At 45.6% G+C, this 20533-nt stretch overlaps 1 protein-coding gene across 1 annotated transcript in view; it reads left to right on the plus strand.

Moving 5' to 3' along the window:
- The window catches only part of SIM2 (SIM bHLH transcription factor 2), a 55087-nt gene that overhangs the window by 27388 nt on the left and 7166 nt on the right, over positions 1-20533 (plus strand). Inside the window, exons 5-10 of the mRNA XM_057377228.1 lie at positions 1264-1349; positions 5093-5292; positions 9377-9483; positions 17292-17439; positions 18577-18745; positions 19484-19892. Coding sequence (XP_057233211.1) covers positions 1264-1349; positions 5093-5292; positions 9377-9483; positions 17292-17439; positions 18577-18745; positions 19484-19892 — 1119 coding nt within the window. The remainder of the gene's footprint in view (positions 1-1263; positions 1350-5092; positions 5293-9376; positions 9484-17291; positions 17440-18576; positions 18746-19483; positions 19893-20533) is intronic.

Below are 20533 nucleotides of genomic sequence, written 5' to 3' on the forward strand. Positions count from 1 at the left end.
GAATCACGGAGTCATGGAGAGTTTTGGGGTGGAAGGGACCTTAAAGATCATCCATTTCCAATCCCAATACCTTCCACTGTCCCAGGGTGCTCCAAGCCCCATCCAGCCTGGCCTTGGACACTCCCAGGGATGGGAAATCCACAGTTATGGAATGGAATGGAATGGAATGGAATGGAATGGAATAGAATAGAATAGAATAGAATAGAATAGAATAGAATAGAATAGAATAGAATAGAACAGAATAAGGAATAGACTGGAATAGACTAGACTGGACTAGACTAGACTAGAATAGAATTATGAATAGAATAGACTAGACTAGACTAGACTAGAACCAAGTAGTTGAGCTGGAACTGACCTACAAGAACCATCCAGTCCCAGCTGGAATATTTCTGTAGGATTTTTGATCTCTCAGAATTATTTYATTTCTCATCCTTCACCAGCTGATATCTGCAACCTGGTTTCACCTTTTCTCTATGATGAGTAGAATGGTTTATACAGAGAATTTTTAACATTTTTTAACACTCAGAGGAAAGGTGTTAGCATCCCTTCCAGTGATGCATTTAGATAACATTTCTGATTAATTAAACACAGCAGCCAAATTTCAGTGATTAGATAAACATTCTCTAATAATTAAGGTTATTTTCCTACAGTTCTTCTTATATTGTGCTTCAGTCACAACATTTAATTATTTGTTATTTTCTCTTTTGACTTTCATATTTATGCATTTACCTCAGAGATCTCTTGACCTTTAAGAACTTTTCTTTCTGTTTCAAACCTCTTTTACCTTCTTGACAGCCCTGCTTCTCTCTGGGATCACACATTTGCTTGAAAGAACCCCGGTGATATTAATAATCCATTACTAAATCTTGATGTTGAATGTTGTTATTTTAAATTTTTTTTTAAAAAAACCTGAATTCTGATTTGTCCTATTTGAACACTCAGTCTCTCCCTCTTTGCTAAACTTCTAAGTATCTCATTTTCTACATCATCTTCATCAGAATGGAGAATCTTAATTTGCATCTTAAAATTAGAATCTTAAATTGTGTCACCCTCTGCCATAAAGGGATCAAACTTGGATTGGAAAGCAAAGATGGACTGGAAAGCAAAGATGGATTGGAAAGCAAAGATGGACTGGAAAGCAAACATGGATTGGAAAGCAAAGATGGATTTTGGAGTTTCTCCCCTAGGGATGCACCAAGGGCATGGGCAGATGTGAAATTCCAGTTTTCAGGGAAAAATCAGCCGTATGCTTTGTGCTTTCAGAGTACGAAATCGAGAGATCCTTCTTCCTGAGGATGAAATGCGTCCTGGCCAAGAGGAATGCAGGGCTGACATGCAGTGGCTACAAGGTAATTTATACAGATTTCTTTTCTACCCCTCAAATATTTGACAATTGACCAGTTTGTTTATTTGGGTGTTTGTTTCATTGGGTTTTTTTTTACACATGTGGAGCTGAGAGCAAAGTTTGTGATGAAAAGGAACAAAAAAATCCCMAAAAATGCCACTCCCCATTGCAGATCCCTGCAATAATTCAAATCTAAACTTTGGGGCTCATTCCCTCATCTCGGTCCCTGTTCTTCCAGGCTGGGAATCACCTGGAGCCCAGCCCTGGAGCTGCCAGGAGAGCACAGAGCTCRGCCTTATTCCCCCATGGAGCTGGAGGCAGGTGAGGCAGGAGTGCAGACACAGGAATTTGGAATTTTTCCACATCCCTGAGCAGYCACCGAGTTGCACAAAGCACCTCCTTGGCCTCAACATTAAAAAAACCCAACCACTGCCATCACCTCAGTGTGGAATTGTACTAAACCACCACTAAATCTGTTTATAAGTGATACCCTTTGCATTATATATATTTTTTTTGGTGTGAAATCAGAAGCCATAGCAAATGCTGAAGTAGTAGAATAACTGTCATTTGGGTAGTTTTTATTTTCAGTTTTGTACGTAGTTTTTATTTTCAGCTCTGCAGTTGTTTTTATTTTCAGCTTTGCAGTTGCTGTTATTTTCATCTTTACAGGCAGTTTTCATTTTCTGATTTTCAGGTAGACGTTATTTTCACCTTTGCAGGTTGTTCTCATTTTCAGATTTTCAGGTAGATCTTATTTTCAACTTTGTAGGCAGTTTTTATTTTCAGATTTTCAGGTAGTTTTCATCTTTAGTTTTGCAGGCAGTTTTCATTTTCATCTTTACAGGCAGTTTTTATTTTCAGCTTTGMAGTAGTTTTTAWTTTCASYTTTGCAGGTAGTTTTTATTTTCAACTTTGTAGGCAGAGATTTTTTTTTTCAGTTTTGCAGGTCTTTTTCATTTTCAGGTAGATTTGATTTTCAGCTCTGCAGTAGTTTTTATTTTTAGGTTTGCAGACAGTTTTTATTTTCATCTTTACAGRTARTTTTCATCTTCAGATTTTCAGGTAGATCTTATTTTCAGATTGTTAGGCAGATTTTATTTTCATCTTTAYAGGCAGTTTGTATTTTCAGTTTTGCAGRTAGATTTTATTTTCARATTTTCAGGTAGATTTTATTTTCRGCTTTGCAGGTTGTTTTCATWTTCAGATTTTCAGGTGGATTTTATTTTCAGGTAGTTTTTATCTTCAGTTTTGCAGGCAGGTTTTATTTTCATCTTTACAGRMGGTTTTTATTTTCAGCTCTGCRGTASTTTTTACTTTCAGCTTWGCAGTATTTTTTRTTTTCATCTTTACAGGTAATTTCRTTTTCAGATTTTCAGGTAGATCTTATTTTCAGCTCTGCAGCAGTTTTTATTTKCATCTTTACAGGTAGTTTTCATCTTCAGATTTGCAGGAAGTTTTTMTTTCCATCTTTACAGGGAGTTTTTATTCTCAGCTTTACAGGTAGTTTTTACTTTCAGATTTTTGGGCAGGTTTTATTTTCAGCTTTAAAGCCAGGTTTTATTTTCAGCTTAGCTTTTTCTGCCCTTTGAGGGGCCAGTCCAGCTCTCCCTCCATCAGGGAGGGCAATTCCCACTCATTCTGGTGGGGATTGGTTTTGAGTCGTTCAGAACTCAGAGTGTGGAGGATGAGCAGAATCATCAGAAGGAACACACTCGAGGTGCAGACACGGCTCTGTCTGTTTGCTCTCCTCCCTACCTGCCTCACTGACAATTCCTCATCACCCCCAGCCCTGTTTGCTCAGCTGCTGCCCAGCCAGAGTGGTTCTGTCCCAAAGCTGAATCTGAAATCAGGAAAAAGAGTAGAGCCCGCAGTTATGCTGTCTCTGGGCGGCTTTGGGGGGTTTGGGGGTTTTTTTAATTCCCAGTTATCGCTGTTAATCACAGGCATTGCTTCCTTTCACTCACTGTTAAAAGTTTGTGCAGTGAAAATTAAAGGATTCTCTCACCTGGAGAGATGTCAGGCCAAATTTATTCCCTTGGACTGTGCTTGGAGTCAGRACTTCATTTTTAAGGAATCACCTCATTAGCTGAAGCACAGAAAAAACCCACAGAGGAGGTGATGTGGGAACTGAGATCTGCTGAGACATCTTACTGTACTTTTATTGACATTTAAATTTAATCATTTGATAACTGGAGAGGAGAAAAGACATTGTACAGGAGGAGCCTACACAGGTGATGTTTGGTGGATTGTTCAGAGCACTAAATACACCAAAAATTAATTCCTTTCCACTGGACTCAGTTAAAATCCAAATAAACAGAGAAATTAAGCTAAAGGATGAGATATTGCTGCTGCTTGGAGCAGAAAATTGGCAGGAGCRCTGGTGATTTCTGAACATCAGCAGCACACTGAATCCATTTCATATCCTAAAATAGTCCCCAGGTTCCATTTCCCCCTCCTCCTTAGCTGACACTGGATTTTTACAGTCTAACACTGTCATTATCACCTCTGTGAGCAGGAATTGCGCACAGGGAGCCCGAAATCTGATCTCAGCACCCTGGGCTTGGGCACGTGTCAAGAAGCACACTCCAAATTTGAGCAGAGAACTTGAAAAATTAATTTCTTGTGCATTTGCCTAAAGATCGGTTCTTATATCAGTTATTGTATCAGTTAATTTTTATTGCATTGTGGTGCATCACACTAGATTTTCAAAGTGCCTGTTTTACATAAGGCACTTTACATAAGAATAATAACTCTTTAAGATCTACATGATTTTATTCATCTTTGGGTGTGTGTGGGAGAGAGGTGGACATTTGAAAAAAAAAAAAAAAAMRSMAMSKYCMRRAWTTTTTTAGYAATGAGCAGGAATTCTGTTCTACAAGTATCTGTATTCTGTATCTATGAGAAATCAGTATCGAGGAGCCTAAAGTGTTAATTAGAAAGCAATTAGCCAGTCCCCAGAGAGAAGCTGCTTTAATACCGGATTAATCATGCTGTCAGCATACACAAAACTGCACTTAATCTGTTTTAATCCCTATTTACCAATTAACTGCCATCAACAGCCTGCCCAGAATTTAATGGTATAGGGGKGACGCCTTAGGATTTCAGCTTCTCTATTTCCATATCTCTGTACCYCTGGAATTCTTTAGTGTTTAACTCCAGACTCCACAGACAGTKCTGAGCTCCTGCTCTCCCATTTTTACACAAAACAATTCTAGTCAATGACTGCATTGGCTGCAGCTGCAATTGGAGGATTCAGCCCCGAGGTGCAAATGGACAAAAGTGAGAAAGGGTGAAAAACCCATGAGCCATTGTCCACTGTGGGTGCAGCCCCTGGCTGGGCTGGCTCTGGACATTGACTCCAAGTTGGCTTTCCCCAATTCTCTGTTGTTTCCATCTCTTGGGGCCTGGCACAGGGAAGTGTCCTTGAATTTGGGGCTGCAGAGGAATTGTTTTGTGTAAAAATGGGAGAGCAGGAGCTCAGCACTGTCTGTGGAGTCTGGAGTTAAACACTGAAGAATCCCAGGGCTACAGAGACATGGAAATAGAGAAGGTGAAATCTTAAGGCATCACATGAAGGCACTTCAATAAGTAGAAATGCTTCTTATCATCTTAATTTTGTCCAGCCTCTGCTAAGKTAAGCCAGATTTAGGCATAAGAGGGGTTATCTTTATAAAGATTGAGACTAGGTGAGCAGCAGATTTGGAGCTTTTCCATCAGACCCTGAGTGCGTTTTTCCCCTTTTTCCAGGTGATCCACTGCAGYGGCTACCTGAAGATCCGCCAGTACATGCTGGACATGTCCCTGTACGACTCCTGCTACCAAATYGTGGGGCTGGTGGCCGTGGGCCAGTCGTTACCTCCCAGTGCCATCACCGAGATCAAGCTCCACAGCAACATGTTTATGTTCAGAGCGAGCTTGGACTTAAAATTAATATTCCTGGATTCCAGGTAAGCAGCTCTTTCATTTCCAGCCATGAACTGCAGCTGTTTCCGAACAGGGCAAAACATCCGTGAGAAAATAAAGCAACCCAAAATAGATCTGGGACTTGGAGCCACGTGAGCCTTCAAAGGCTGCTGGATAGACCTGAGTTTGTTTGGAATGCCAAGAAATCAGAGCCTGTGCTGTTAAACCTGGAGTTACCTGCAGTTTCAGGGTCAACTGAAGCCTTCTCTCTGCGAGGGTTGAGCACAGTGATGARTTTTGACCTGAAAGGACATAAAATTTAACATGCAAAGCAGGCAAAAGGAAGGAGGGTGTACCAAAAAAATCCCAAAAAATAAACTACAACCCCAAAAGCTGAATACTGAGATCAAAAGACTTTCTGGGATCATCCAGAAAGCTTTTGACAGAGCAGTGAGGAAAGAGTGTTCTGTGTTTTAGTGCAATGCTTTCATCATGAAACCAACAATGGTAGGGTTGTTAGAATGAGAATTAATTCCATTGGGGACTACACACAAAACCAGGATCTTAAACAAAATTTTGGGAAAACCAGGATCTTCTTAAACAGAATGTTGGGAAAACCAGGACGTTCTTAATCAGAATTTTGGGAAAAGCCAGACTTTCTTAAACAAAATTTAAGGAAAACCAGGACCTTCTTAAACAGAATGTTGAGAAAAACAGGACCTTCTTAAACAGAATTTTGGGAAAAGCAGGACTTTCTTAAAGAAAATTTTGAGAAAACAAAGACTTTCTTAAAATTTGGGGAAAACTAGAACCTTCTTAAACAGGATTTTGGGGAAAACAGCKGAGGAAGGAGAGCCTTGCCTCCCCTCTCAGCTGCTGGAGCTCAGAAGAGCACAGCACCAGACCTGAAATTCACTTCTCTGGTTTTGGAGCAGGTGCCTTGTAGGATACAACTGTGTCCAGTGAAGTCCAGGAGACCTGGAAGGAAAATCCCAAAAACCCAAAGTATTGACGAGATGATTTTTCTTCCAAAATCCTTTTCTGCATGACCCACATTCCCCCATTTCCTCCAGGCTGGATGTGCAGGAAGCAGAGAATACAGAATCCATGCAGTGATTATGTGACAGTCTGATCCAAGAGAGTGGAGCTCAGCTGTGCAGGAAGAGGCTTTTCYCCATGCTCAGTCCAGCAGCAGCGGCTCCATCAGCTGCTGGGACACAAAGAGCTCCTCATTTCTGGAGCCCTTCCCACGGGTTTGGCACGGGCTGATCCATGCAGCGGCTCCAAAGAAGAGCGAGGGGGTCGGCAACATATCTGAGTGTGGGGAGAGGAAATGAGGGSCTGGGAGGAACTGCCTGGAGCCAGGATGGGCCACAGGCCAGGCAGAGGCACTGATAGGAGCAGGGTTGGACCCAGGGCTGTGTTTGCCAAGGAGCAGAATGGTGTCATCCACATTTGGGACAAGAAGGGCTTGAAAATTTCACCAAATCCTTTTATYGCTACCAACTGAGCAAACCAAGTTGCTCAAAACAGATGAAGCCTAAATCCAGCTCACCTAAAGCAGAGGCTGGACAAAATTCAAAAAATCCAAAGCAGTTCTGTTCATGRCAGGGCCTTCAGGGSCATTCAGGGCAGTCCCRGCCCACCCAGGGGCTGCACCCACAATGGTCAATGGCTCACGGGTTTTTCACCCTTTCTCACTTTTGTCCATTTGCACATTGGGGCTGAATCCTCCAATTGCAGCTGCAGCCAATGCARTCATTSRCTCCAAGTTGGCTCCCCCCAATTCTCTGTTGTTTCCATCTCTTGGGGCCCGGCACAGGGAGGTGTCCTTGAGTTTGGGGCTGCAGAGGAATTGTTTTGTGTAAAAATGGGAGAGCAGGAGCTCAGCACTGTCTGTGGACTCTGGAGTTAAACGCTAAAGAATTSCAGGGGTACAGAGACATGGAAATAAAGAAGCTGAAATCCTAAGGCATCACAGGGGCATATCAGGAGCTAGAAAAACTGGTTTCAGGCTTGTTCTGGTATCCTTGCACTGGGAAATGTCACTGGATGTTCAGAGATGGCAGTGGACAGCACAAGACCCATGGGGAGGAGCAGTTCAAAATCCCGTTCCTGACACCTGGCACGGAATTGAACACTCAGGGCTTCATTCACTGGGGTCACAGGAAGAAGGAGACACTCACTTCCCTCCAAAGTGAACTGCTCATTGTGATTTTGGTGTTGCCTTCACTGTCAGGTCTTTACAGAGCCTTTGAGGAGCTCAGAAGGCCAGGACTGACCACTGGGACATGCTCTGCTTCCCCCTGTGTGTCCTGTGACCTGCAAAACACAACCTGCAGGGCCCAGGCCTGTGGAGGGCTTGACTTTATGTTAAAGAAGTAAACCAGCTGAGTTTATTTCCAAATTCCAGCTTTTMCAGGATTTGGGTGTCCTAGAAATTGTCAGTGATGGGGTTTTATTTTTGTCAACAGCCTCCTAGTGAGACTGCACCTCTGGGGAAATCCACCCTCAGATTTGTGGTGTTTTGGTTGGGTTGGGATGAACTGTTCCCGTACCCATCAGGGAGCAGGATGGAACTACAACCCTGGGTTTGAGAGCATGGAAATCAGAAGAAGAATTGAAACCTTGACAGGATCTTCCACCAATACTTCACCATGGGGGTCAGGTTCAGTGAGGATTTGGGATGAGCACACCTTGCAGAGGAGGAACACAAGTGTATATCCATTGTATCTTTATGTTTTGTCTTTCAGAAGAATCCAAACCCCTAACACTCTCAAGAAAATCCCCAGTTTCTGGGGGCTCCACAGGGCTGTTTAGAGACAGGGTGTGGGTAGAGAAGATGTGTAAAAGTCACAAAATTAAAAAAAAATAACCAATCAAGATGTACCTTATCTGCAATCCCACAAAGACATGTGTTATTTGAAATCCCACTCCATTTCTGTGGACATTCCTGTGTTATTYCCTGGTGCTCTGCATCCTCTCCATGGGTAAAGCTCAGATGTGGAACATCCTTTTGAAATCCATGTCCTGACCATCCCCGCTTGGCTTGGGGCTTTTAAACTGGATTCCTTCAATCTGAACTGGAGGAGAGCCTTCAGGAGGACCCCTCAGACACTCCAAATTTAATAAAGATTTCACTCCACAGCCTAGACCAGAGCAAAACTCCCAGAATTAAAATGTGCAGCTGCATCTGGTGCTGCAGTAGATCCTCAGCAGGGACACTTTTACTGCACACCTCACCTGCTCAGGCACTGTCCCTTGTTGATGTAGACCAGTCTTTGGTACCTCAGTTCTGCCTTTTTTAGGCAAAGAAAGCTAAGGACATCACAAAACACCCCCAGCAACCTTGGCTAAAAAAGCCACAGTTTGGCTGAGTCACGTGTTAGGCTTTAAGGAGCTTTTTTCCCCATCAAGCTATGCTAAATTAACACAACTCCATTTGAATCATCACTTTTGACTCTTCAGGTCTGACCCAGTGTGAGTCTGTCTTGTGTATCTGGTTCTTTAACACCTACAGAGATGCTGCTCTTTCAAATTCATCCCCTACTTCTACTTGTGGGATTTTTAATTTTTTTTAGTTTTTTCTTTTTTAATAAGCCTTTCTTCAGCCTTCCTTCCCTCACCCTGTGGTCTTCACACCTCCTTGTCTTTCCACATTCCCAGCTGGAATCAGCTCCTGCTTTTTTCTCCTGTCAGGCAGCAGCCTGCATTGATCCACAGGCCATGAACACAGCTCCTGTGGCCCARCACACCTTCCACACTCACAGCTTTGCAAAAACAAATGAAAATGTGTCAGCAGCCCACAAGAGAGGTTTTATTGTTATGTGAGCAGCTCCTCGAGTGGAACTTTGTGCACAGGATCCTGCATGGCAGTGGTGAAAGCCCAAGGTGGAAATCAGTAAAAGAACTCTTTTTTCCTGCCTGTGTGTAGCAGGGAAAAGCTGCACCTTGCTTTGGCTGCCTTGAAAGGGTTTGTGTTCTTGGAAAGGTGAGGTTTTCTTTCCAAAATCAACATTTGGTCCCACAGCGTTCAGGCACCTGATCTGCTGGCACAATCAAATGTTGGGTTAATGAAACTGGATATTTCTGGAGTTTTTTATTTATTACCGATTCTGCCTTTTCCAGGGTCACAGAACTAACTGGATATGAACCCCAGGATCTGATAGAAAAAACCCTTTACCATCACGTCCACGGCTGCGATGTTTTCCACCTGAGATACGCTCATCACCTGTGTGAGTACCTGGGAGGCTGGGCTGGGAGCACAGGGAGGAGCTGGAACTGCTGGAGAGAGWCCAGRATGGTCAGAGGGATGGAGCAGCTGTGCTGGGAGGAAAGGCTGGGAGAGCTGGGATTGTTTAGCCTGGACAGGAGAAGCTTTAGGCWGAGCTCATTGTGGCCTTGCAGGGCCTGAAGGAGCCCACAGGAACCATGGAGAGAGACAATTTGCAAGGGCTGCAGGGACAGGAGCCAGGGAATGGCTTCCCAGTGCCAGAGGGCAGGGCCAGATGGGATATTGGGCAGGAATTGTTCCCTGGGAGGGTGGGCAGGCCCTGGCACAGGGTGCCCAGAGAAGCAGGAGCAGACCCTACACCAGAGATGGTGGAAGTGCTTTGCCRTAAAAGAAGCTCTATAAATACACAGGGTGGCTTCCAGGGAGCAGGAGAAGACTTTGATGGTGGTCCTTGTCCTGCCAAGGCACAGGGATGGGAATCCTGCTACAATTCCTGTGGGAAGAGTGGTGCCTCAGSATTTCAGCTTCTCAATTTCCATGTGTCTGTAACCCTGGGATTCTTCAGTGTTTAACTCCAGACTCCACAGACAGTGCTGAGCTCCTGCTCTCCCATTTTTACAGAAAACAATTCCTCTGCAGCCCCAAACTCAAGGACACCTCCCTGTGCCAGGCCCCAAGAGATGGAAACAACAGAGTTTGTTTTGTCCAGTGGCTGCCCCTGGATCCTTGACAGTGTCCAAGGCCAGGCTGGACACTGGGGCTGGGAGCAGCCTGGGACTGTGAAAGGTGTCCCTGCCATTGCTGGGCTGGCGCTGGATGATTTCGAGGTCTTTCCAACCCAAAACTTCTGTGATTCCATGAAATATTTTAAGTATACTTAGAAGTCTTGCAGACAACAAGCACCGTGCTGACAATCCAAAACAACCCTTTCCAAATCCTGACTGAAGACAGACTTTCAAAAGTTCTTGGCTTTCACTTAAGGGAACCATTAATTCTGTAAATAAACTGGATACTCAATCTGTTGTGTTTCTGGAAAGGAAAAGAATAAAAAAAACCAACTCATCTGGCCAGTTTTATCTTTGTATTTAGGGAATCTAAGCTATTTTGAAAGTTTGGAGTTGATTCTGGATGGTGATGTCTTGAAGGAAAAGAAAACCAAAAGTGCAAAAGTGAGTGAGAGGGGAAAATCTGAACTTTACTAGCCTCTGCTGTTAAAACAAAAACTATGCAGCAGCTCTGCATTCCTCTGAAATATGTTTGCAATAACCATCCCGTGTTTGAAGGGAATGCAATCCCMAAAAAAATCCTCAGAGGGACATTCATTAATAGCATGTGGATGAGGTTCGGCGAACGGATTGTCAGGAAAAAAATGACACATTTAATAATTTCCCATCTTCCAACAGAGCCACTAATCATATCTTCAAACATCTGGATCTGGGAAGGAGTTCATTCAGTAGCACATTAATTTGAAAAGCAAATTGAGGGAATAGCTGAACTCTGGATTTGGCTCGGTTTCCTGTACGAGGCAAAGATGACATCCAAAAACCGATGTCAGGGAAGTTTTTTTCCAGATTGCTCCTGTAGGCTGGAAGCAGCCAGAGTCAAACCCTGCTTTTAGGTTTCCTTCTCTGCATTAATGCTTGCTATTCATGAGGATCTGGAGTATCCAGGAGGCCGTGGCTGCATTTGGCAAGTCGGAGCCGAAATTCCAAGAGCTGAATTCCGCCGGTGGCAGGGTGTGCTACACCTGGCAAAGCAAAAACTGATCTTTGCAGGGAGTTCAGACTTATCAAAATATTACTGAGTGCTCTGGGCCACTGAAAATTGGAAAAAAACRGTGACCAGGGCACRTGGCAATGTCCTGTCAGGGCATTCYCTTTGTGGTGRCACCATCGATATCTGGATGGGACAAAATACACTCGATATTTGCAGCAGGCTATTAGAAATACCTTTATCAGCCAGCACGGGGATGGTGCCACTGGAGCTACAATCACCTCTGGAAAAGGGTTTTCCATTTTAGGGAAGCAGGATGGGTAATTCTGTGGCTGCCAGTTTGATCCATGTACGGCCCGAGTTTTTGAGACAAATCATGTTTGCTGAATTACCCACAGCATCCGTCCACAAGGAGGAAAAAAACAAAAACATCCATAGGATACTAAGAGCAGTTCTGCAGATTAAAGATAAATTATTATAAACTTTAAAACCAGAAGAAAAATGTGAGGCACGCATAGGAGTTTATGAAAGCAGATAAATCCCAAGAAGCAAAAAATAATGACTAATGCTTGGGCAAGAGTGGGAAGGGCGCAGGGTCATGGGTGGAATACCAAGAAATGGGAATTATGAAACCAGATGTAAAGTGCACCAAGTCCCTCTGGGCAGCCTTGTGAGAGCTCCCCCAGCATCCAGCAGCAAATGTCTCAGGAACATGAGCAGTAAAAGGTTGGCAGGGCTGTTGTACCATTCCATAAAGCAATCTGATGATGAAGTGTCACCTGACGCAGAAATCCAAAGAGAAACATCTTACACCTAATAAGGGTATTAGGGGAAAAATATATATATGAGTGACCTTAAACTAGGATAACCATTTGCTTTTTTAAAGAGGGGGGAAAAAAAATCCCAAACTGAAGAGCTGAAGCAACCGAACTTTGAGTGAGGCAGCACAGGGGATAAAACAAAGGAAACAGTGAGGGGAGCGACTTAGGAGGGATGTAATGAGAACATCGAGCTAGGAGGGAAATGTAGATGTGAATATTTGCCCAAGGTGTGCTGGCAGCAAAGAGAGTTTCCTGCTTGAAGCACTTGATTGGCTTCCAGCTCCACAAAAACACTCCTGGCGTTTGGAGCAGTGTTATTTATTGCCACAGCCCCATTAATACACACAGTGTTTGCCCTGAAACTGGGCCACACAAAGAACCAGTCCCTGCTCAGGATCCTGCAGTCTAAAATCCAGAGAAGAGAGGTTGTTCCAGCACAGACAAAATGTCTTTGTGCCCTCAGAGAAATCCCTTAGTCTGTACCGCTGGGAGGAGGATTTTGTGCATCCCACRTGTTGCTACATCCCTGCTCTCSATGCCTTATCRGGCTCACCTGAAACAGAGGCTGGACAAAATTCAGAGAAGAAAAATTTAAATTTATTGACATTTAAATTTATTGCMGGGCCTTCAGGGCCATTYAGGGCAGCCCCAGCCCACCCAGGGGCTGCACCCACAATGGACAATGGCTCACGGGTTTTTCACCCTTTCTCACTTTTGTCCATTTGCACMTCRGGGYTGAATCCTCCAATTGCAGCTGCAGCCAATGCAGTCATTCACTCCAAGTTGGCTCCCCCCAATTCTCTGTTGTTTCCATCTCTTGGGGCCTGGCACAGGGAGGTGTCCTTGAGTTTGGGGYTGCAGAGGAATTGTTTTGTGTAAAAATGGGAGAGCAGGAGCTCAGCACTGTCTGTGGAGTCTGGAAATAAACACTGAAGAATCCCAGGGTTACAGACACATGGCAATTGAGAARMTGAAATCCTRAGGCACCACTCTTCCCACASGAATTGTAGCAGGATTCCCATCCCTGTGCCTTRGCAGGGCAAGGACCACCACCAAAGTCTTCTCCTGCTCCCTGGAAGCCACCCTATGTATTTATAGAGCTTCTTTTAYGGCAAAGCACAGTTCCACCATCTCTGGTATAGGGTCTGCTCCTGCTCCCGCAGCAGCCAAACCTTCCGGCAGAGCAGCCTCRGATTTTAAGAAGCACCAAAAAAAAATCTACTGGGCACCGTGCCCTGCCCCAGGGTCTGGGCCCAGGACATGCCAGGGCAGCTGGACTGGGATCTGCTGCCAGTGTGGAACCCAGAATTCCGTTTTTTGGAGCGGTGTCCTTCAGTCCAGCCTTTGGATACAGTCCTGTCTGCCAGCCCAGGGCCTTTCCCGGCTCCCTGCAGAACCAGGAGCAGCCACAGCCCTGGAACACCCCAGTTCCCACAGGAACATCCGAGGGCCGGGCTGAAGGCATGGAATCCTCCCCTTGGACAGCAGCTGGGGCCACCGAGGAGTCTGAGCCCGCCCAAAGTGTCCAAGTGTCGGGTTTGCCTCCCTYCCATTCCTGAGGTTTCCTTTTCGCCATCACACGGGACAGCTGAACACAGAGCCAGATGGAAGCTGACCTCACTCACTGCCTCACTCACTGTCCCTCAGCCAAGGTCAGACTTCCCCAGATCACTGAAAAAGCAGGAGACATGGAGTCCTCGCCCATCCCTGGAGAAATATTGGTTAATCCATCTAATGAGGAAGGAAAGCCAAGCACTGAACCCCTCAGTGGTTTCCACGTCTTTTAAAACACTGTCTTAACTGCAGAGCTAAAACAGGGATTTAAAGAAACCAGCGAGGGAGGAGGAAAGCCAAAATTAGTCCCAAAGCACATGGAAGAACTTTGTTAGGGTTAGTGATCCATGACAGCATTAATTTCTCTTTCGGAAGGCTGAGCACAGCAAAGCAGTTTGAGCTGAAGGAAAACGCGCTCATTAAACTAGCACAAAGAGCTTGTTCTGAAAAAGCCAAACCACGTTCCAAAAATTACCTGCTACACGGCCTGTGCTGAAATGTGCAGATCATTTCCTGGAGCGGGACCATTTGGATTATAGAATGAATCACCAAATCAGGGAATTGTGGAATGGTTGGGGTTGGGAGGGACCTTGAAAATCATCTCATCCCACCCGCTGCCATGGGTAGGGGCACCTTCCACCATCCCAGGGTGCTCTGAGCCCCAGTGTCCAGCCTGGGACACTGCCAGGGATCCAGGGCAGGGATACAGAGCACCATCCACAATTATAGAGCACCAAGGAACAGCAAATCCTTGGCACAGAGCTGATTATTAATATTTTTAGAACAGAATCTCTGAGCAGCAGYTACCAGACTTATAACTTGGAGTGATAAAATTGCACTTTAAAATAAAGAATGGCTTTATACTTTGTAGGTGTGTTTAGGTATTTACACACACACATTCGTCATGGTTCTTTCAGCTGTAAGAACATCTGCACATCTTCATCCCATTGAGAATTCCATATAGAAAAGTAGGAATGAAAAGAATACCAGCAAGGATGAGGCAAAACGCTGATATCTAAGAGGTATCTCAAACCCCAAATATCAGTGGCTTGGTGACAGAGAGGGTGGGGTTTTGGATGTTCTGCAGGATCATGGAACCATGAAATATCCTGAGCTGGGAGGGAACCCAGGATCACCCAGTGGCACCCCTGTCCCTGCCCAGCCCCCCCAGCAATCCCAGCCTGTGCATCCCTGGCAGCGCTGTCCAAACGCTCCTGGAGCTCTGGCAGCCTCGGGGCCGTGCCCGTTCCCTGGGGAGCCTGGGCAGTGCCAGCACCCTCTGGGGACAGAAGAACCTTTCCCTGCTTTCCAGCCTCAGCCTGCCCTGGGCCAGCTCCAGCCAGCTCCCTGTCCCTGTCCCTGGGAGCAGAGCTCAGATCTGCAGACAGTTGCAGACATTCATTTTTTTGCCTTCTGAACAAACAGACACTTTGTCTTAAAATGGAAGCATTGATGCTTCCAGAAAGATCTGGCTCATTTATAAAGGCCTGATTTTCTTAGGGAGATAAACTGAGTTTGAAGGAAAGTTTTAATGTGTTGAGGTGTGCAATGGGTAGGAGAGGAAGCACTCCAGAGACGTGGCCCATGTGCTCCAGACCTTGGGGAGACCTCACTGAGCCTTTCCAGTACCTTAAAGGGGTGTAAAAAAGGAGGAAAAGGGACAATTTATAGGGGCAAAAAGTGATGGGACAAGGGGAATGATGTTAAACCAACAGAGGGCAGGGCCAGATGGGATATTGGGCAGGAATTGTTCCCTGCGAGGGTGGGCAGGCCCTGGCACAGGGTGCCCAGAGAAGCTGTGRCTGCCCCTGGATCCCTTTGAGTGCCCAAGGCCAGGCTGGACATTGGGGCTGGGAGCAGCCTGGGACAGTGGGAGKTGTCCCTGCTCATGGAATGGGAAGATTTTTAGGGTCCCTTCCAATCCCAACCATTCATGATTTAGAATTCAGTGACTTAGAGGACCTTTTAGCAAGAACCACAACTCCTGCTCTTCTGTTTCTCTCAGTCTTACACCAGGCCATTCACATTATTCACATTATTCACATTATTGTGGTCTCTCTTTGGTATTGAAATTGCAAATTCCTCATGAAACAATCAAATAAAAGAACCTCAACCCTAGGGATGACTGATGGCCAGACAGTTAATTACCAAACAATAAACAATCCCCCTGATATTATGCATTCTTTAGTTCCGAGTTAATAATAATTGTCCTCCCTGTCAGAAAAATCTTCAGTGAATACTAATTGTAAGGCCTAATAGTTTTATTTCTATTCCATTCAATAGAATATATTTCTATTTCATTTCTATTTACTTTGTATTTATTTGCTCTGCCAGGGCTGCCTGAAAGAGAGAGCTGCTGCTCAATCTCGTTATGATGGTGCTTCTTGCACCAGGAATGTCCAAGGAGAGTACAAAATCCCAGACTGTGCTCAGCCTACTCTGAGTCCTTCATTTGCAACAGAAATTCCATTTCTTAATCATAAATTTATAAAGGAATTGCTGCCACTGCTCCTTTTTTACTAACACAGTTTGTGCAGCGAGCTCAGTCTGTGATTTCCTAATTTACAATAAATAACTGATGGTGTACAAGAATAAGATGGAGTTTCCCAGAAGAATGATCCAGGGCCACACAAGAGAAGAACCGGCTTCAAAGGCTGGGTATTGTCTTCTGGTGTATCCTGAGATAAAGGCCTGGCACTGATCCAGGAATATTTGTGGCTGGATGAAATATTTGGAGATGCTGCACAACTCCTGTTACAGCACAACCTCCTGCCAAAATATCTGTGTTCACAGAGGATCCAAAATAGCTCAGGGGAATTACATGTCTGGTGAATTTATCTGTGATCTGATTCCCCTCTTTGTCCCTGTCTCTGTTTGGAGCTTCACAACCATGGAGCATTTCAATTTTACCCTTTTAAATCAATGTAGAGCTCACAGAGGAAAAAAAAAAAAAAAACCCATCACAGAATAAAATACATTGCAAAATACACGATAATCTGTCAAGCTGTGAATGAGAGAAGCGCTTCCAAATATCCCGGAAAAAATCTCAGAATCCTCAAGTCTGGAAGAGCCCTTTAGGATAATCCAGTGCCACCACATCACCCCAAAGCTGTCCCCAAGGGCCACATCCAGACTCCTCCTGAGCACTCCCAGAGACAGGGACTGCACCCCCTCCCTGGGCAGCTCATTCCAAGGCCTGACCACTCTGACAGGGAAAGAATTTTTTTATAATCTCCAATTTGACCCTCCCCTGGTGCAATTTGAGGCCATTTTCTCTCACCCTTTCAAAAGAGTTGTGTCCACTTCAAAATACTTTTGCTGCCTCRAGCTTATTTTTTTGCAGTTAAGAGTTTAAAAATTGTGTTTTGAGAAGAAACTGTAGGAGAGCAGGGTGGCCCAGGGAAGAAGATAAACCTGAGAAATTTTTGATATMTCTAATATAAATAATAATGTGATGTTATGGATCTACATAAAGGGGCAGGATAGGTAATTTTGCAGGGGGTTTATTTGAAGTTTGGTGGGAGGAGGAGATTTTAGGAAAGGGAAGGGAGGCTGACAGGACACAGGTTGGACTCAGTGATCCCAAAGGCCTTTCCCAAAGGCCTTCTGTGATTCTGTGAGGGAGAAATGCCCTTGGCTTGCAAATAAACCTCTCCAGAAAGTGACCAAGAGTTCAAAAAGCGTGAATTTGTAAAAAAAATTCTCTTTTCTGCATTCACAGTGCTGGTGAAAGGCCAAGTGACCACCAAGTACTACCGGCTGCTGTCCAAGCAGGGCGGCTGGGTGTGGGTGCAGAGCTACGCCACCATCGTGCACAACAGCCGTTCGTCACGGCCTCACTGCATAGTGAGTGTCAATTATGTCCTTACGTAAGTCCAAACACTTTGTACCATTACCTGCTCTCGCTGATCGAGTCAATCRAGTCATTCAGGGTGAAATCCTCCAGGTTTTCCTTCCTTGTGCCTTCCAGTATCGTTCTGTGCTCGTATGCTACAGCTGCTTCCTCCGTTTGTGTGATCCTCCTTTTTGTCTGAGAAAGAACATTTTAATATTAATTATTAGCATTAATATATTAATTATTAACGTTATTCTACAAATCCTCATCCTCATTGTCCAGGGAAGGCCAATGGAGCTGGGAAGGGGCTGGAAAACATCTTATGAGGGAGCTGGAGGGGTTCAGCCTGGAGCAGAGGAGGCTGTGGGGGGACCTTGTGGCTCTGCACAACTCCCTGACAGGAGGGGACAGCCAGGGGGGTCGGGCTCTGCTGCCGTGTCCCAAGGGAAAGGAGGAGAGGAAATGGCCTCAAATTGCACCAGGGGAGGCTCAGGGTGGAGATTGGCAAAGAAAATTCCCTGTCAGAGTGGTCAGGCCTTGGAATGAGCTGCCCAGGGAGGGGGTGCAGTCCCTGTCTCTGGGAGTGTTCAGGAGTCTGGATGTGGCCCTTGGGGACAGGCTTTGGGGTGATGCTGCTGGGGCTGGGGTGGCACTGGCTGATCCCAAAAGGCTCTTCCAACCCTGATGATTCTGGGATTTTTTTGATCRAAACCAACCTGACAGCTCCTGTTCTTTTCCAAGCACACGGTGGGGACAGGAGGGGAACACTGCTCCTTTCCCTTTCCTCAGGGTTTCTGGTGAGAGCCAGGGCAGAGACTAATTCCTGATTGAGCAGGATTTAATTGATGTCCATCTTTCCATCAGCAGCCCCAGCCACAATTCCAAACCAGAGGGAGCCACGGATGGCTGAGGGAACTTGCCACAGCTCAGGCTCAGAGAGAGGGGACACTTCATCCAAAAGGTGTTAATGTGGCTCCCAGCAGAATTTTTTAACAGACTTTTGTGGGGATGGGGTCATCCCATAAGATTCTCTGCCTCCTGACATCCCCAGACTCAGTGAAAACCTTGGAAAAGTAAAAATTAAAGCACTGTGAACGCTAACATGTGTTTTTACAGGAGCTATTGTGGATTTTGCTGTACGCTGGTAATCTTTTGGGCTGTTCTTTTGCAGGGATATTGAGTACAAGGAACTCCAGCTGTCACTGGACCAGGTTACCATTTCCAAGTCACAGTTTTCATGCAGGAACTCAGTACCTACCTCGCAGGAAACCAGGAAAATTGCAAAACCCAAAAGTAGTAAAATGAAGGCAAAACTCAGAACAACTCCATACCCACCACAGGTAACTTTTCCAGCAATATTTAATCACCAATTGTTCKCACAGAGTGCTTGGGACAGTGTGGAGATAATCGAGGATTGGATTTACTATAAAACCAGGATTGTCTGCCCCAGGAAATCCCTCATAAAGCAGAATAAAGTTAGACCCCGTTTTTCTTGTGGTGGAAAGTACAGGTAACACAAAGCAGCTCTGGTGAGAGATGTAAAAGCTTTGGAATATGGAGTGTGTAAAGTATTTTACCCACAAGGTTCTTTCTTGGCAAAAAGAAGAAAATCCTGGAATTTTGCTGTGAAAATTTGTKCTGGTGTGAAATGTGGGTCATTCACTGTTGGTGTGTGGAGTTCTTGATRTCAGGWRGAATTTCCTCWTGGGAAAGGGTGCTCAGGCCTTGGCAGGGGCTGCCCAGGGAGCTTTGGAGTCCCCATCCCTGGAGGTGTCCCAGGAAGGGCTGGAGGTGKCACTGAGTGCTCTGGGCTGGGGACAAGGTGGGCATCGGGCACAGCTGGGCCTCCATGGGCTGGGAGGGATTTTCCAAGCTTAATCCTGGGATTCTGTAAAATTGAACTGCTCAAATGAGTTCCCACGTGAAGGCCAAGTTGTGAAGAGAGGAACTTTAAACACACTGGTCAGCCTTGAGGCAGCAASGCCCAGCTCTGGGCACCTGTAAATAATGTTCTAAATAATCTCCCTATAAAAACCCCTCCTTTAACTCTTGGCCCCATTTTTCCCCTCTCCCCACAGCAGTACAGCTCGTTCCAAGCAGACAAGCTGGAGTGCAGCCAGGCGGGGAGCTGGCGCTCCAGCCCRGCCTCCAGCGCCGCCGCCGTCGCGGAGCAGAGCTTCCACTCGGACAGCGGCGAGCTCCTGTACGCGCCCCCGTACGGCCTGCCCTTCTCCTACCACTACGGCCCCTTCCCTGTGGACTCGCACGTCTTCAGTGCCAAGAAGCAGGTGCTGCCTGCCAAATTCGGGCAGGCCCAAGGGGCGCCCTGCGAAGTGGCGCGGCTCTTCCTGGGCGCGCTGCAGACCAATGGCGAGTGCCAGTGGCACTACACCAACCCGCTGGTGCCCGGCAGCCAGGCAGCCTCCAAAAACCTGCCCGAGCAGCCTGTCAACATCATCAGGCACAACCTGGCGCAGGGTTACGAAGGTGGGTGGTGAAAAGCTCGTTTGTAATTTGAAAACGGGTTTAGGGAATGCCAGAAATTGGAGATAACAAAGTGTGACAGGCATTGTGTTTGTGGTGTTTRTAATGATGAGAAACAACATGGACCCATGGACCCCGCCAGGCAGGTGGAAAGGGGAAGGGGTTTGTAAATATTGCAAAAATCCAGGGGTTTTAAAGCATTAGCTTGTTATGGGTTTATGTTCTTGTGAAGCACAATGAAGTGTCTGAGCCAATCACCATAAATCACACCAGGAACATGCGATGGTTGGAACCAACTGCCATAAATCACACCAGGAGCATGCGATGGTCAGAACTGACCACCTCAAATTATGATAGAAACATGAGATGGTCAGAACCAACCGCCATAAACCATGTTAAGAATATGCAATGGTCAGAACCAACCACCACAAATCACCCAAGGAACATGCAATGGTCAGAACTGACCACCTCAAATCATGATAGAAACATGAGATGGTCAGAACCAACTGCCATAAATCACGCCAGGAACATGCCATGGTCAGAACTGACCATCATAAATCACGCCAGGAACGCGCCATGGTCAAAACCAACCATGATACACCCTGGTGTGAGCTCTCACTGGTTCTCTCTCTTGTTTTCCAGGG

Source organism: Malurus melanocephalus, unplaced genomic scaffold (genome assembly GCF_030028575.1).
Source record: "Malurus melanocephalus ecotype Western Australia unplaced genomic scaffold, MMel_1.1 scaffold_307, whole genome shotgun sequence".
NCBI lineage: Eukaryota > Metazoa > Chordata > Aves > Passeriformes > Maluridae > Malurus > Malurus melanocephalus.